The sequence below is a fragment of the Somniosus microcephalus genome, chromosome 5 (genome assembly GCF_052327205.1).
Source record: "Somniosus microcephalus isolate GS21.2 chromosome 5, FLI_Smic_1.0, whole genome shotgun sequence".
NCBI lineage: Eukaryota > Metazoa > Chordata > Chondrichthyes > Squaliformes > Somniosidae > Somniosus > Somniosus microcephalus.
In genome coordinates this window covers 186,001,652-186,019,408 of record NC_140991.1, presented here as the reverse complement: position 1 = coordinate 186,019,408, position 17,757 = coordinate 186,001,652, and the positions used below count along the sequence as shown (strand labels likewise).

General features: G+C 43.3%; 1 protein-coding gene across 1 annotated transcript in view; it reads right to left on the bottom strand.

The window, feature by feature from the left end:
- Positions 1–12,122: 12,122 nt before the first annotated feature.
- pex1 (peroxisomal biogenesis factor 1) overlaps positions 12,123–17,757 on the bottom strand; it is a 76,144-nt gene continuing 70,509 nt past the window's right edge. Inside the window, exon 24 of the mRNA XM_085988498.1 lies at positions 12,123–12,549. Coding sequence (XP_085844624.1) covers positions 12,465–12,549 — 85 coding nt within the window. The 3' untranslated portion in view covers positions 12,123–12,464. The remainder of the gene's footprint in view (positions 12,550–17,757) is intronic.

The window sequence follows — 17,757 nt, the reverse complement described above, 5'->3', positions numbered from 1 at the left end:
GGCGAGGCGGGCGCAACTGAATTTCGGCTTGGGGCCGGGTTACCACGGCAACCGGGACGCTGCGCACACCGATGACATCATCGGTGCCGGCGCAGCGCTACCGGTCTACCGCGGCGGAAGGGCCCCAGGCAATTTAGGAACCGGCGCCAATTGCAGCGCTAGGCCCTCTAGCGCCGCAAAATCGGCGCTAAGGGCACTGAATTTCTAGGCCAAGGAATATCAAGAAGCAGAAAACACTGGTAGTAGTATATAAGCCCCCTTAACAGTAGCTGGAGCATTGGGCAGAATATTAATCAAGAAATAGTAGGAGCTTGCAACAAAGGTAATGTAATAATCTTAGGGGACTTTAATCTTCATATAGACTGGACAAATCAAATTGGCAAAGGTAGTCTGGAGGACGAGTTCATGGAGTGCATTTGGGACAGTTTCCTAGAACAATATGTAATGGAACAAACCAGGGAACAGTCTATCTTAGATCTTGTACTGTGTAATGAGACAGGGTTAATTAGCAATCTCATAGTAAAGGATCCTCTGGGGCAGAGTGATCATAATATGATAGAATTTCACGTTAATTTTGAGAGTGACTTGCCTAAGTCCAAAACTAGAGTCTTAAACTTAAATAAAGGCAATGACATAGGTATGAGGGGGCGAGTTGGATAAGGGAGATTGGAAAAATAGATTAAAAGGTATTGCGGTAGATAAGCAGTGGGTAGCATTTAAAGAAATATTTCATAATTCTCAAAATACATTCCATTGAGAAACAAAAACTCCATGAGAAAAGTGATTCAACCATGGCTAACTAAAGAAGTTAAAGATAGCAATAGATTGAAAGAAGAAGCTTATAATGTTGCAAAGAATAATAGTAAGCCTGAGGATTGGGAGAGTATCAGAAACCAGCAAAGGTTGACCAAAAAAATTATAAAAAAGGGAAAAAATAGAATGAGAGAAAACTAGCAAGAAATAAAAAAGCAGATCGTAAGAGCTTCTACAAGTATGTGAAAAGGAAGAGAATAGCAAAAGTAAACGTTGGTCCCTTAGAGGCCGAGACAGGAGAAATTATTATGGGGAATAAGGAAATTGTTGTGTATGTGCCTTTAAGAGAAGAACTGATTCTATACTGCAGTACCGGCAGTGACCACCCCTGTATATAAAGCCAAAGCAGGCTTCTGTATTTCAGTCTTGAATTACTCTCTCCAGTAAATACCTGTTTTATTGTTCTCTTGCAGTCTGAGTATTATTGATCCTCGGACACTACACTGGCGACGGGCAGGTTTGAACTCACCTGCAATACTGCATCACCTCACGGGGATCTTTTCCCTGAAGAGAAGCTTCTTGGAGGTCGAAGTCAGAACGGCGGGCGTCGACCGCCCAGGGATCCATCGGAGAGTTGCAGGGGAGGCTGTGGAGAGCTGGGCCTGGCTCCCCAATCGAGGTGTTCCAGCAAGTCGTGCTGGTAGCAAGTAGTGCGCTGACCCTTCCGGACTGCGGCGGGCTCGATCAAGCAGCTCTGCAAAGGGGCCGTGCAGCGTTGTCGGGAGGAAGAGAGAGAGAGGGTGGAGCACACAGGGCATGGTCGGTGCTCAAGAACAGGGCAGCGTGGAGAGGATAGAACGCGGGGAAGGAAAAGTGAGACGCGCCGAAGCCGCGGGTCACCGCCATCACCCTGTAGAACGTTAGGAGCAGCGTGGCAGCAAGGGGAAGAAGGAAAAGCGCGGGAGGCGCCATTTTAAATCACCCAAGATGCCGAAGAGTGGCAGTATCACTGCTTTCGACAACGAGGTAGAAGATTCGACAACGAGGTAGAAGACTCGACCACGTATGTGGAAAGAATTGAAGTGTACTGCAATGCCAATGAGGTGGCCAATGGAAAGAAGGTGTCGGTATTATTAAATTTGATGGGCGCAAGAACGTACAGCCTATTGCGGAATTTAATTACCCCAGCTAAACCAATGGAGAAAAGTTTTGAAGAGATTGTTAATATCTTACAGGAACACCTAAACCGCTGCTGATAGCAGAAAGATTCAAGTTCCATAAAAGAAACCAGCACAAAGATGAGAACAATGCTGACTATCTTACGGAACTACGCAAGTTATCGAAGCACTGCCAGTTCGGAGCAGGACTGGCAGACACCTTGCGGGATAAGTTTGTCTGCGGGCTCCAGAGTGAAGGAACCCAGAAACGACTACTTTCGGAAAAGGACCTGACGCTAGAACAGGCTTTCAGCGTGGCAGTATCCTACAAAGCAGCAGCACGGGGAGCTGCGGAAATACAACAGAAACCACAGGAATACAGCGCTAACGAAATGGCGTATGGAGCAGAAAAGTGCTATCGCTGCAGCAGAACAACCCATGGTCAGAAGGACTGCTGGGTTAAGGACAAAGTATGCAGGCAATGTGGGAAAATGGGACACATAGCAAGAGTCTGCAGGTTGGGAAAGAAAACCAACACTACAAGAACTACGAAGGAAAAGTACAAGAAAGTAAAGAAATTGACAGACAATAGTTCGGAAGATCAGGAGAGTGATAAGGACTCCGGGAGCAGGAGACTAAGTTGTCTAAAGTTACACAACGTGATCGCAAAGGAGGATCACCGAACCATTTGGGTCACCCTCATGATAGCAGGGTCCCCAGTAAAGATGGAATTGGACACAGGATCGTCGATTCATAACAGTTAGGGCTGATCCTATGAGCGGCTATTCTCACACATACCCTTGAAGGACACGTCCATTGTATTGAAGACATACACGGGGCAAAAAGTCTACCCCAGAGGAAAAATAAGGGTGCCAGTTGAATACAACGGCAAGGAAACACAGAAACTGTATCTATATATACTACCAGATGGAGGACCACCATTATTGGGACGTGAATGGATCCGAAAAATACAATTGGATTGGCATTCCATTCAGGTGCTAACTGTGACTGATAAAAAGGATGATGACGTCACACCTGGATGACTGTCAAATATTCTAACTGACGCAAAAGAGGTGTTCCAACAAGGACTTGGGACTCTAAAAGGAGTAACGGCAACGATAAAAATCGAAGATAACGCAAACCCAAAATTTTTTAAGGCCAGACCGGTACCGTACGCGATCTGCCCAGCCGTTGAAGCAGAGCTGGAGAGTCTAGAGCATTCGGGTGTGCTGTCCAAAGTGGACTGGAGCGAGTGGGCCACACCCATCGTTCCTGTCATGAAGAAATCATTGAGCAGCACGCCTGGGGAACCGAAGAGGGTTCGCATCTGTGGGGACTTCAAGGTAACTGTGAACCCAGTCCTGCACACAGTACAATATCCACTTCCACGGATAGAAGATATTTTCGCCTCACTATCTGGAGGGAAACGCTTTACAAAGATTGATCTGGCCCAAGCATATCCACAAATGGAGGTGGAAGAGGCATCTAGGAAATACCTCACGATAAACACTCACAAAGGCCTTTACCAGTACAATCGACTGGTATTCGGGGTAGCATCAGCCCCGGCTATTTGGCAGAGGGCGATGCAACAAGTCCTGCAAGGGATCCCGGGGACCCAGTGTTATTTGGACGACATCTTGGTTACAGGCAAAAATGACAGTGAACACCTTGCCAACCTGGAGCAGGTGCTCATGAGATTACAGGAATATGGGCTACGAGCCAACCGCCCCAAATGCGAGTTCTTCAGGAGACAAATCTCGTATTGTGGCCACATGATTGATGCGGAAGGGTTGCATAAGTCGCCGGACAAGATTGAGGCTGTAGTCAAGGCTCCAGCACCGGAAAATGTGTCGCAACTGTGGTCGTTCCTCGGGTTGGTGAACTACTACCATAAGTTCTTGCCGAATTTAGCTACAATTCTGCACCCACTGAACGCCCTACTGCAAACTGGAGTAACATGGAAATGGAGTGATGAGTGTAAGCGTGCCTTTCAGAAATGTAAATGCCTAATCACTTCAAAAGAAGTATTGACCCACTACAATCCAACACTACTGATTCGGTTAGCATGTGATGCGTCTCCCTACGACATCGGAGCGGTGCTGTCACACAAATTCCCTTATGGTTCAGAGAGGCCAACAGCCTTTGCGTCGCGCCCGTTAACCTCAGCCAAGCGTAACTACGCCCAGATTGACAGGGAGACCCTCAGCCTGGTGTGGGGGGTGAAGAAGTTCAATCACTATCTGCACGGGCAGAAATTCACCCTACTGACTGATCATCAGCCCCTGGTCTCCATTTTTAACCCAAAGAAGGGCGTTCCGGTGATGACGGCGCAACGGCTGCAAAGATGGTCACTTTTTCTAGGGGCACATCAGTACGACATAGAGTACAAGGGTACGAAACAGCATGGAAACGCTGATGGGCTGTCGCACCTACCGTTGCCTATGGTAGAGGAAGCACCTGCAGTGGACCTTGTTGAGATATTCCATGCAACCATAGTCGAATGTCTACCTGTTACAAACTCAAGTATAGAGAAGTAAACCCAAAATGACCCGACACTCTCTCGGGTCTATGATTTGACGGTGAAGGGATGGCCAGCACATGGCGACTCACTGTTGCCAGCATTCTCGCCAAGGAGAGAACAGCTGTCAGTGTGCCGGGGGACCTTGATGTGTGGATCCCGAGTGGTAATTCCACCCAAATTGAAGGATAGAGTGCTCAATGAGCTTCATGAGGGTCATCTGGGAGGGGTAAAAATGAAGAGCCTAGCCAGGGCGTTTGTGTGGTGGCCGGGAATCGATAAAGAAATCGAGGATATGACCAAGAGATGCACAGGATGCCAGAAGGTCCAAAATGCTCCACCACAGGCCCTGCTACATCCATGGGAGTGGCCCTCATCTCCATGGCAACGGGTACACATTGGTTTTGCTGGTCCATTTATGGACTCAATGTTTCTAATCGCTGTGGACGCCCATTCGAAATGGCCAGAGGTCATAAAAATGTCCTCCACCACCACGGAGAAAACTACTGCAGTCCTACGGACCATCTTCGCCAGGAATGGCTTGCCAGAACAGATTTGCTCCGACAATGGGGCACAGTTTGTGTCAGAGGATTTCCGGAGGTTTCTGAGGAATAATGGGGTGAAGCATTACACATCTGCCCCATATCATCCAGCCACAAATGGATTGGCTGAAAGGTTTGTTCAGACCTTTAAAAAGGCAATAAAGGCAATGCATAATGACGACATACCACTACAACACAAGGTGGATAATTTCTTGTTTGCTTACCGGAATGCGACACATGCAGTCACCAACCAAACTCCAGCCATAATGTTCTTCAACCGAAGGCTAAGATGTCGCCTGGATTTGCTCAAACCAAACATAAGACGAGATGTTGAGGATAAGCAATTCCAGCACATAAATGAGAAGCCAACCAGGAGCTTCAAGATAGGGCAACCAGTCTTGGCCCGTGACTACCGGACAGAAAAATGGCAGCCAGGCATGATATGCACACAGCAGGGACCACTAATGTACACAGTGGATGTTGGAGAGAGCATCGTGAGACGGCATGCTGACCAGATTCTAGAGTCACAGGAACAAGCCAAAGCCATACCACGAGCAGGTGCACCTGGTAATCAACCCGAAGTACAGATTGCGTCTACCTCAGAAGCAGTGGTATTGGAAGCTGACGAACCAACCAATGACAATGAGCCAGAATCAACTCCGCCACAAGAACAGGATACTCGAGAAAGGCACTATCCAGTCAGGATCAGGAAGCCTCCTCAAAGACTGAACTTATAAATGATTATTTCAGTTGATGTATATAGTACAGAGAAAATTGTAATTGTAATTAGTTATTATTTAGTTGTTAAATTAATGTTATGTACTGTTTATCTAAGAGGGGAGGAATTGTTGTGTATGTGCCTTTTAAGAGAACTGATTCTATACTGCAGTACCGGCAGTGACCACCCCTGTATATTAAGCCATAGCAGGCTTCTGTATTTCAGTCTTGAATTACTCTCTGTTCAGTAAATACCTGTTTTATTGTTCTCCTGCAGTCCGAGTATTATTGATCCTCGGACACTACAGAAATGGCAGAAATGTTAAACAAATATTTTGTATCTGTCTTCACAGTAGAAGACACAAAAAGCATACCAAAAATGGTGGGGAACCAAGGGTCTAATGAGGGTGAGGAACTTAAGAGAAAAAGAACTCGAGAAACTAATGGGACTAAAAGCCAACAAATCCCCTGGACCTGACGGCCTACATCCTAGGGTTCTAAAAGAGGTGGATGAAGAGGTAGTGGATACATTGGTTGTGATCTTCCAAAATTCCCTAGATTCTAGAATGGTCCCAGCAGATTGGAAGGTCGCAAATGTAACACTGCTATTCAAGAAAGGAGGGAGAAAAAAAAACAGGTAATTACAGGCCAGTTAGCCTGACATCGGTTGTCGGGAAAATGCTGGAATCCATTATTGAGGAAGTGGTATCAGGGTACTTAGAAAATCATAACCTGATTAGGCAGAGTCAACATGGTTTTATGAAAGGGAAATCATGTTTGACAAATTTAGAGTTTTTTGAGGATGTAACTCGCAGGGTAGATAAAGGGGAACCAGTGGATGTAGTATATTTGGATTTCCAAAAGGCATTCAATAAGGTGCCACATAAAAGGTTATTACACAGATTAGGGTTCATGGGGTTATGGGTAATATAGTAACACGGATAGAGGATTGGTTAATGGACAGAAAACAGAGAGTAGGGATAAACGGATCTTTTTCAGGTTGGCAGGCTGTAACTAGTGGGGTGCCGCAAGGTTCAGTGTCAGGGCCTCAGTTATTTACAATCTATATTAATGACCTAGATGAAGTGACCGAGTGTAATGTATCCAAGTTTGTTGATGATAAAGCTAGGTGGGACAGTAAGCTGTGAGAACATAAAGGGTCTGTAAAGGGATATAGATAGACTAAGTGAGTGGGCAGTAAGCTGGCAGATGGAGTATAATGTAGGGAAATCTGAGGTTATTCATTTTGGTAGGAATAGAAAAACAATATTTTTTAAATGGTGAGAAACTTTCAAATGTTGGTGTTCAGAGAGATTTGGGTGTCCTCGTGCAAGAAACACAGAAAGCTAGCATGCAGGTACAGCAAGCAATAAGGAAGGCAAATGGCATATTGGCCTTTATTGCAAGGGGGTTGGCGTATAAGAGTAAGGAAGTCTTGCTACAATTGTACAGGGCCTTGGTGAGACCACACCTGGAGTACTGTGCACAGTTTTGGTCTCCTTATCTAAGGAAGGATATATTTGCCTTGGAGGCAGTGCAACGAAGGTTCACTAGATTGATTCCTGGGATGAGAGGGCTGTCCTATGAGGAGAGATCAAGTAGAATGGGCCCATACTCTCTGGAGTTTAGAAGAATGAGAGGTGATCTCATTGAAACATATAAGATTCTGAAGGGGATTGACAGGGTAGATGCTGAGAGGTTGTTTCCCCTGGCTGGAGTGTCTAGAACTAGAGGCCATAGTCTCAGGATAAGGGGTAGGCCATTTAAGACCGAGATGAGGAGGAATTTCTTCATTCAAAGGGTTGTGAATCTTTGGAATTCTCTGCCCCAGAGAGCTGTGACTGCTGAGTCTTTGAGTATATTCAAGGCTGAGATATTTGGACTCTAGGGGAATCGAGGGATATGGAGAGCAGGCGGGAAAGTGGAGTGGAGGTTGATGATCAGCCATGATCTTATTGAATGGCGGAGCAGGCTCGAGGGGTCATATGGCCTACTCCTGCTCTTATTTCTTATGTTCTTACACTCTTGAACTGTGATCGATGATAACAGTGCAAAATCCAAGAATTTTAGCAGAACGAAAATATGATGCACAACAAGCATGCTGAAAGATTCCTGTCTTGGGGGTGGGGTGGTTGGTGATGTCCTGCTGTAAAGGATTTGTGAATGAAGTAGACATGTTGTGCTTTTAAAAGAAAGTGCATTTATGCATTTTTTTTATATGAAGTCACAGGCTGCAGATATTGATGTGTATTAAAGCCAGATAAGCTACTTTGTGGAATATTGCAGCTCACAGTTTATTGCCAATTGATACAACAAAGATCAATTGTATCATTCCAGGCCTGTTAAGCCAGGATGCCCCTTATTCATTTTGAGAATAGCACATTTTCTTTGAACACAGCATCCTAAGGACAGGCACGAGGTAGCCTGCTGGTGAATCGCTGATTGGGGAAGGAGACAGAGGGATAGCCCTTCCCCATGGTACACAAAGGAAAGGAATATAGAACACATGAAGAGTCAAGTGAGCCATCTTGGTCTGAGGAGGAAGCCTGGCTTACCATGGGGAAACATATGCACTTTAAACAGAGAACCAGAAGGCTGACTAGAAGTTAATCTGTTAATAGGGTCAGATGGTTGTTTGGTTCAAATCCCATTCCAGAAACTTGAGCACATAATCTATGCCGAGATTTGTGTGCAGTACTGAGGGAATGCTGCACTGTTGGATGTGAGGTTAAACCGAGTCCCCATCTACCCTCTTGGGTGGACAGAAGCAATCCCACGGCACTATTCGCAGAAGTGCAGGTGAGTTCTCCCGGTGTCCTGGATGACATTTATCCCTCAACCAACATCAGTAAAACAAATTATTTGGGCATTGTGCACAAAATGGCTGCCACGTTCCCTACAGTACAACAGTAACTACACTTAAATTACCACATTGGCTGTGAAGTGCTTTGGAATGTCCAGAGATCATCAGGCACTATATAAATGCAAGTCTTTTCTTTGTGGTACAGGAAACTTTGAGCTATCCGGAGGTTGAATGTCTGGCAACTTTGATCCAACGGCAGAAATCAGCAGCCGTTTTGGTTAGGTTTTTTTTTCTCCTAGCATTCTTTTCACAGGCAGGCTCTGGAAAGCGTCTTTGTCGCTTAGCAACAGCTTCAGAGACGCTTCCAAGCTACTGGGCCGAGTGTTTACAAGCTGTTGCTGAGCAACAGTGTTTGTGGTCAGACACGGCAGGCTCTAGAAAGCGTCTCTGTATCTTAGCAACAGCTTCAGAGATGCTTCCAAGCCACTGGCCGAGTGTTTACAAGCTGTTGCTGAGCAACAGTGTTTGTGGTCAGATACTGCGATGAAAAGCTCCTATCTGATAACATTGACGCTGGTCTATCCGGAGCTTTTAAAAAAACAGCAGTAGCTCGGTCCCATGGGTGCCGGATAGCACAAAGTTTCCTGTACATTTTTATTTTTCTTGTTTGAGAATTTCTTAAGTTAGTTTAATCAAGTTGAGATTTGAGTACATCCGTTACTCTGTGCATGCATTTACTGTCAGTAAAATAAAGCAATTTATAGCTGACCTCGGCGCACCAAATCTTTCTCGGACTGCCCTCAAAGAAAGATATTGGGGCAGAGTTTCTGCTTTAATCTCAACTGGCTAATTTTCCAAAGTGTTTTTTTCTGGCTTGTTTCTGCTCACTCATTTGCATATTGCTGAATGCAAAATCTTCCATGAACCAGCACAATCGGGTAGTGTTTTAGAATGTAAAAAATATTCCTCGATATATTTACCTTGATTTATTTAAAGAGTGGTAACCTGGTGCAGTTTTGATATAGCTCAAAATAGGTTTATCACAAAACAAGCATTTTTAATACAAGTGTCTAGTCCACCACCTACATGTAACCTGATTTCAAATCACTGACAATTACTTTTTAAATTAAAAGCAGAACGATTTATTGGTGTATAGTAGTCAGTTTCTTAGGTGCCTATTAGTGTCCTTGCGCCTTTTTAAAAAAAGCTTAATTTTAAGAGCCTTCTCGAAGATGCAATGCTTTTTAAACTAGCTCAGAAGAGTGTGGAAACTCGATTTGCACTTGTAATTCCTTGATCTTTTGTGCTGGTTTGGCTGAAAAAACCAACGCAACCTAGAGGAAACCTAGAAGATAGGAGCAGGAGTAGGCCATTCGGCCCCTCGAGCCTGCTCCGCCAGGAAACTCCAGGCCACTAGGTCCAGTTCAGAGCACTATTGTTACCCTGCTGGGTTATAGTATCATATAATTAGGTACTGGCACACCCCTGAATGCAAGATACTTGGCCTCCTTATGGGAGTGACCAGCACTGCCATACCCAAGCAATTGTGGCAGACTCAAAACTTGTAATAGGCTCCAAGTGGAAAATCAGCACTTCAAACTCCATGGATACGAATATGCAGTTCAAGTCATAAAAAAACTTAAAGTTGTACTGCTACTTTGTTACACTAAATAAATACTGCTAAAACCTATTTCTACCATACTCTTACTGCTTCTGCAAGTGTTGTTCCAGAATGTTGCTGTAAATAAATTCTAACCAATTGTCATTGCAACAGACTTATTGGCAATCTATGTCCAGATAACAGTGTTGAAGCTATATTGAATATTGAGAAGTGAATGGGAGAGAATAGCAGGAAATGAGGCATTGTATATAGTGACAGACCAGGGCTGCTAACAGTAAAAACACAGATGGCAATCTGTAGAGGACAAATGAATAAAATAATGATACACATCTGAAATATGAAAAATCTTCTCAGGTGCACTTGCTTTAAAATTTCCACTTGGGCTTAGTTTAGCTTCACTGCAATATTTATAAAATTAGAAAAAAATAGATGCAGTTATATCTTTGTCAGTGATATCTTGGGTCAAGCTTACACATTTTCTGATCAGTCATGTTTTCTCTGAAGATATGTACCATGGTAACTTGGAGGCACATCATAGTAGTATAGGGCATTTCTAGATTCCTTAGCGCTGTTACTTTCCAGCAAAACATTTCTCACACTGACAGAATTCTGTACTTGGGACTGACCGTGCCACAAAGCAACATTGTTCACAGCTTGTCTTCATATTAGACTCAAGTGTGAATAAAGATTTTTTTTTTTGGAATTATGGTCCTGACTCTTGGATTCATAACTAAACAGCTTACAAAAGGAGAAAGAATGACCAGTATTCTAAAGTTAAGTAAATGTTAAAATTTTCCAAGTGTTTTGAATAGGGAAGCACTTTTCTGTTTACTTATACATGTTGCCTCTTGTGCAGCTGGCAGACTATTAACCTACTCTCTGACTTCTGTCAATGTAGCTCTGCAGTCTGCTGTGTATAAGATTATAAACTCAAACAACTTCTTCTTCTGAGGCAGTCCCTCAGAACCAAGGATGACTTGCTTCCACATTAAAAATGAGTTCTCAGGTGACTAATGAGTCCAATGCGGGACCTACAGTCTCTGTCACAGGTGAGGCAGACAGTGGCTGAAGGGGCAGATGGGTGGGGTGCTTGGGTTGACGTGCGCTGCTTGCGCTGGGCTTCCGCTTGCTCCCGGCGAAGAGACTCGAGGTATTCGTCGCCTTCCCGGATGCTTCTCCTCCACTTTATGCGGTCTTGGGCTAGAGATTCCCAGGTGTTGGTGGGGATGTTGCACTTTTTCCAAAGAGGCTTTGAGGGTGTCCTTGAAGTGGTTCCTCTGCCCACCTGGGGCTCTCTTGCCGTGTCGGAGCTCCGAGTAGAGCGCTTGTTTTGGGAGTCTCGTATCAGGCATGCGGACAATGTGACCCGTCCATCGGAGCTGATCGAGCGTGGTCAAAGCTTCGATGCTGGGGATGTTGGCTTGAGCGAGAACACGGACATTGGTGCGCCTATCCTGCCAATGAATTTGCAGGATCTTGGAGGTAGCGTTGGTGGTACCTCTCCAGTGCTTTAAGGTGCCTGCTGTATATGGTTGATGTCTCTGAGGCATACAGGAGAGCGGGTATTACTACTGCTCTGTAGACCATGAACTTGGTGCCAGGTTTGAGGTCCTGGTCTTCAAACACTCTCTCCCTCAGGCGACCGAAGGCTGCACTGGCACACTGAAGGAGGTGTTGGACTTCGTCATCGACGTCTGCCCTTGTTGACAGTAGGCTCTCGAGGTATGGAAAGTGGTCCACGTTATCCAAGGCCTTGCCATGGATTTTGATAATCGGGGGGCAGTACTGTGTGGCGGGGGCAGGTTGGTAGAGGACCTTTGTCTTACGGATGTTTAGTGTAAGGCCCATGCTCTCGTATGCTTTGGTGAAGGTGTTAACAATGGTTTGTTGTTCGACCTCAGAGTGTGCGCAGACGCAAGCGTTGTCTGCATACTGAACTCAAACTGGCGTTTTACTCAATGGTGAAATTTGTTTGACAACCAAAGTGTCAAATTAATTGGCAAAAACACAATAAACATAAAGCATTTAATTACAATTTTTTTGCAAAAGTAATCAGTTTGTATTACAAGCTCAATAAATAGTGTTGCACATATTACTCTATAAAAAGTACATGTGTCTTTTTAATTATAGCAGCTATGATAGGAACATAATGGAGTTAGTCAATCACAGTTTCAAGCATAATTGACATACTTCACCTTGTAAAATACATTCTTTAAAATTAACTTCAGTTTCTAGTCCACTTCAGATAACTATATATTCTTGATGAAGTAAAAAGTCTGAGATTGTACTAGTAGTGCAACAGATTTGATTTATTTTACATACGAGTTTAGGATTTAATTAAAAAATATATTTTTTATGCCAAAGTAACTCTCTGTCCAGCCTTAACAATGACTCCACTCTGCCCCTTGCTGTCTCTAGATTTCCGAAAGCCATCATACCTTAAAAGACAAAAACCAAAACTGAACCATTAATATTTATATTAGCGGAAACCACCTTTTTTAAAATTAAAAAACTTTCCCTGGTCTTCCAATCAGTGGCGCAGAGGGGAGACTGGCGATCTGTTTAAAGGCCTCTAGTAATGCTGTTCTACAACTAGCCACAGGTTTGCACAAATGTGGTCAGGTGAGGGTTAGATTTCTTCTTTGCTTGGCCCCTTCTTCCAACTCTCAGATCAGGAATTAAACACAAGGGAAGCATGGCTGCAAACCTATGTTCAACAACTCGGTGACCGTCTCAGACTGCATATCATCTTGACTGTCTATATAACCAAGTCTTTGATAGATTTGGCCTTTAGAGACTAAAATTGGTGAGGAGAAGAAAAGTATTATTTAGCAGGAAAGAGAAACCAGATTACTAAAAGGCATTGCAGATTCCAGCATTTTCTGTTTTTATTTCAAATTTCCAGCATCCGCAGTATTTTGCTTTTGTATTACTAAAAGGCAGTTTTGGCAATGCATGAGCTATGGGAGTTCCACTTGATATCAGAGATACAATGGAGTCATCAAAAATATGAGGGATAGCAGTTAGTTAGACTTGCAAGAATGCTGAAGAAACTGGGGTTGATTTTCATCTTTATGTTTATGGAGGATCACACGCCTGGAAAGGAGTCCAATGATTTTCCATTAATTTAAATGGATAAAAAATTGGACAGGCTCCATTACAGGTGTGCCATCCTCCCTGTCAAAAGTCTGCCCAGGTAATCCTTTATGCTCAGGCGAAAGTCTACCCATCTTTGAACGGCATGTGATTCATCCATTACACTACAAAAGCTCTGATGGATGTTACAGCATGTAAACATTCAGCCTGTGCTGTTATTTTTCGCAATGAGACACTTAGTCTAATCCCACACTCCTGCTCACTCCTCATACATTTAATAGTCCTCTTTTTCCAAGAAGCTATTTAATTCCATTTTAATATAATTTATGGATTCTGCTTCAATAACAGTTTGTGGCAGAGAATTCCACATTTTAACTACCCTCAAGAATTTTTTTTCTAACCTCCCCAAATATTTCTGATCATCTTAAATGTGTGCTTTCTCATTACAGTGTAGTTGACCAGTGGGGAAATAAAACTCACTATTTATCTTAGTGTTTCAAAATCATGAAGGGTTTTGTAATTTATTAGGTTACCCTTTAACCTTTTCAGCTCTAGTTAAAAAAATGCCCCATTTCAATCTTAGTAAAATCCTATACTGTACCTTTCCATAACCACCTTATAACAAAGTATTGTGTACAGCTGCATAGCTGTAAAGATTAAGGGGTGACGATGAGATTCTGGAGGGTTGTGGTGAAATAAATAATGAATTTGGAGCAGTTAGAATGTTGAATTCTCTGTCACCTCATCAAATGCTTCTTGAAAATCCATAAAAACCATATCCACTGCATTTCCTTTATTCCTTATTTCTACAAAGAACTTGACAAGGTTAGTAGACAAGGGCAAAAGCAGGAACTAAGTGTCACAAAACATATTTGAAAGTTCTCTATCTGAATGCACGTAGCATTTGTAACAAAATAGACGAGTTAATGGCACAAATAACTACATATGGGTATGATCTTGTGGCCATTACAGAAACATGGCTGCAGGGTGGCAATGCCTGGGAATTAAACATACCAGGTTATTTAACGATCAGGAAGGACAGGCAGGAAGGAAGGGGAGGTGGGGTGGCTATGTTAATAAAGGAAGGAATCACTGTAATACAGAGAAATCATATTGGGTCAAAAGATCAGGATAATGAAACAGTTTGGGTGGAGGTAAGGAATAATAAGGGGGAAAAAACACTAGTGGGCGTAGTCTATAGGCCTCCGAACAGTGGCAATTCTGTTGGACGGGGTATCAATCAGGAAATAGTTGAGGCTTGTAATAAGGGAACATCTATAATTATGGGGGATTTTAACTATCATATTAATTGGACAAATCAAATTGGGCAGGGCTGCCTTGAGGATGAGTTCATTGAGTGTATTAGGGATGGGTTTCTTGAGCAGTATGTAACTGAACCGACCAGGGGGCAAGCAACCTTAGATCTGGTCCTGTGTAACGAGACAGGATTAATTAAAAATGTCCTAGTAAAGGATCCCCTTGGAATGAGTGACCATAACATGGTTGAATTCCAAATTCAATTAGAGGGTGAGAAGGTTGGATCTCAAACAAGCGTGCAAAGCTTGAATAAAGGAGACTATGAAGGTATGAGAGCGGAATTGAGTAGAGTGGATTGGGAAAATAGATTAAAGGGTAAGACGATACATGATCAGTGGTGTACATTTAAGGAGTTATTTTACAACTTTCAAAAAAATATATTCCACTGAGAAGAAAAGGGTGTAAAAGAAAAGACAGCCATCCGTGGCTAAGTAAAGAAATTAAGGATAGTATTCGACTAAAAACAAGGGCATATGAGGTAGCCAAATCTAGTGGGAGGATAGAGGATTGGGAAAACTTTAAAAGACAGCAAAAAATAACAAAAAGATTGATTAAGAAAGGGAAGATAGATTATGAAAGTAAATTAGCAAAAAATATAAAAACAGATAGTAAGAGTTTTCATAGTTATATAAAAAGAAAAAGGGTGGCTAAAGTAAATGTTGGTCCCTTAGAGGATGAGACCGGGAAATTAATGGTGGGAAATATGGAGATGGCAAAAACACTGAATATTTTACATCAGTCTTTACAGTAGAAGACACTAAGAATATCCCAACACTGGACAAACAGGGGGCTAAAGGGGGGGGGGAGGAGCTAAACACGATCAAAATCACTAAGGAAGTGGTACTCGGTAAAATAATGGGACTCAAGGCGGATAAATCACCTGGACCTGATGGCTTACATCCTAGGGTCTTGAGGGAAGTGGCAGTAGGGATTGTGGATGCATTGGTAATAATTTTCCAAAACTCCCTGGACTCGGCAAAGGTCCCGGCAGACTGGAAAACTGCTAATGTAACACCCTTATTTAAAAAGGGCAGTCGACAAAAGGCTGGAAACTATAGACCTATTAGCCTAACATCTGTGGTAGGTAAAATTTTGGAGTCCATTATTAAGGAGACAGTAACAGGACATTTGGATAATCATAATTTAATAGGACAAAGTCAGCATGGTTTTATGAAGGGGAAGTCATGTTTGACAAATTTGCTGGAGTTCTTTGAAGAAGTAACATATAGGGTGGATAAAGGGGAACCAGTGGACGTAGTGTATTTAGACTTCCAAAAGGCATTTGACAAGGTGCCACACAAAAGATTATTGCTTAAGATAAAAAATCACGGGATTGGGGGTAATATTCTGGCATGGATAGAGGATTGGCTATCTAACAGAAGGCAGAGAGTTGGAATAAATGGTTCATTCTCAGACTGGCAATCAGTAACTAGTGGTGTTCCGCAGGGGTCAGTGCTGGGTCCCCAACTCTTTACAATCTATATTAATGATTTGGAGGAGGGGACCGAGTGTAACATATCAAAGTTTGCAGATGATACTAAGATGGGAGGGAAAGTAGTGAGTGAGGAGGACATAAAAAACCTGCAAGGGGACATAGACAGGCTAAGTAAGTGGGCAGAGATTTGGCAGATGGAATACAATACTGGAAAGTGTGAGGTTATGCACTTTGGCAGGAAAAATCGTAGAGCAATTTATTATCTTAATGACAAGAAACTGGAAAGTACTGAAGTACAAAGGGATCTGGGGGTCCTGGTGCACGAAACTCAAAAGGTTAGTATGCAGGTGCAGCAAGTGATTAAGAACGCCAATGGAATGTTGGCTTTCATTGCTAGGGGGATAGAATATAAAAATAGGGAGGTATTGCTTCAGTTGTACAAGGTATTGGTGAGACCGCACCTGGAATACTGCATACAGTTTTGGTGTCCATACTTAAGAAAGGACATACTTGCTCTCGAGTCAGTACAAAGAAGGTTCACTCGGTTAATCCCAGGGATGAGGGGATGGACATATGAGGAGAGGTTGAGTAGATTGGGACTCTACTCATTGGAGTTCAGAAGAATGAGAGGCGATCTTATTGAAACATATAAGATTGTGAAGGGGTTGGATCGGGTGGATGCGGGGAAGATGTTCCCGATGATGGGTGAAACTAGAACTAGGGGGCATAGTCTTAGAATAAGGGGCTGCTCTTTCAAAACTGAGATGAGGAGGAACTACTTCACTCAGAGGGTGGTAGGTCCATGGAATATGCTGCCCCAAAAGCTGTAGAAGCTACATCATTACATAAATTTAAAACAGAAATAGACAGTTTCCTAGAAGTAAAGGGAATTAAGGGTTACGGGGAGCGGGCAGGAATTTGGACATGAGTCTAGGTTCGGATCGGTCATGGCCCTGTGGGTAGCGGAGCGGGCCCAGGGGCCGTGTAACCTGATCCTGCTCCTATTTCGTGTGTCTAATTCTGTTAGATTCAGGAGATGGTTCTGTGATAGTGGATTGGCGGTTAGGATCAGATCAGCCATGATCTTATTGAATGGCGGAGCAGGCTCGAGGGGCCGATTGGCCTACTCCTGCTCCTATTTCTTATGTTCTTATGTTAATGCCTTTTAGAAATCTGTGCTGACTGGTTCAGATTACGGTTTAGTATTTATCCCATTTTATAGACTCGAGAGTAAATATTCATCTTCATCTGCAGAACCCAATTTTCATCTTAAATAACAACAGAAAATGCTGGAAAAACTCAGCAGGTCAGGCAACATCCGTGGAGAGAAATTTGAGTTGACGTTTCGGGTTTGACCCTTCTTCAAAACTGGAGAGAAAAGGAACTAGATCTTACTGATTTCAACGGAATGAAATTAGGTGTGTTCTCCAACAGGCGGGCAGTCTGATCCACCAGATTACCGTCCAGGCACTGAAGATAAAAACTCACTCCTAGTAGTTTACCAACAACTGGAATAGGGCCAATTGGCCGATAATTTTCTGTCTTATTTGGGTATCCCTTTTTGGAGGGGAGACACAATTGTGACCCTCCAGCCCTCTGGCCAAATTTTCCTTTGTACAGAATTTTGGAAAATTATACAAGTTGATGAATTGAGTGGAGGAAGCAATTGATTATGAAGGAACAGAATGAACAGGAAATGTATAGAGCCCTGGAAAGTCTCCGAGTTAATGGGAAACAGAGAGTCAGAATAAGCTATCTGGCAAAGCCATCAACTACAACAATGGGGAGATTTGAGAAG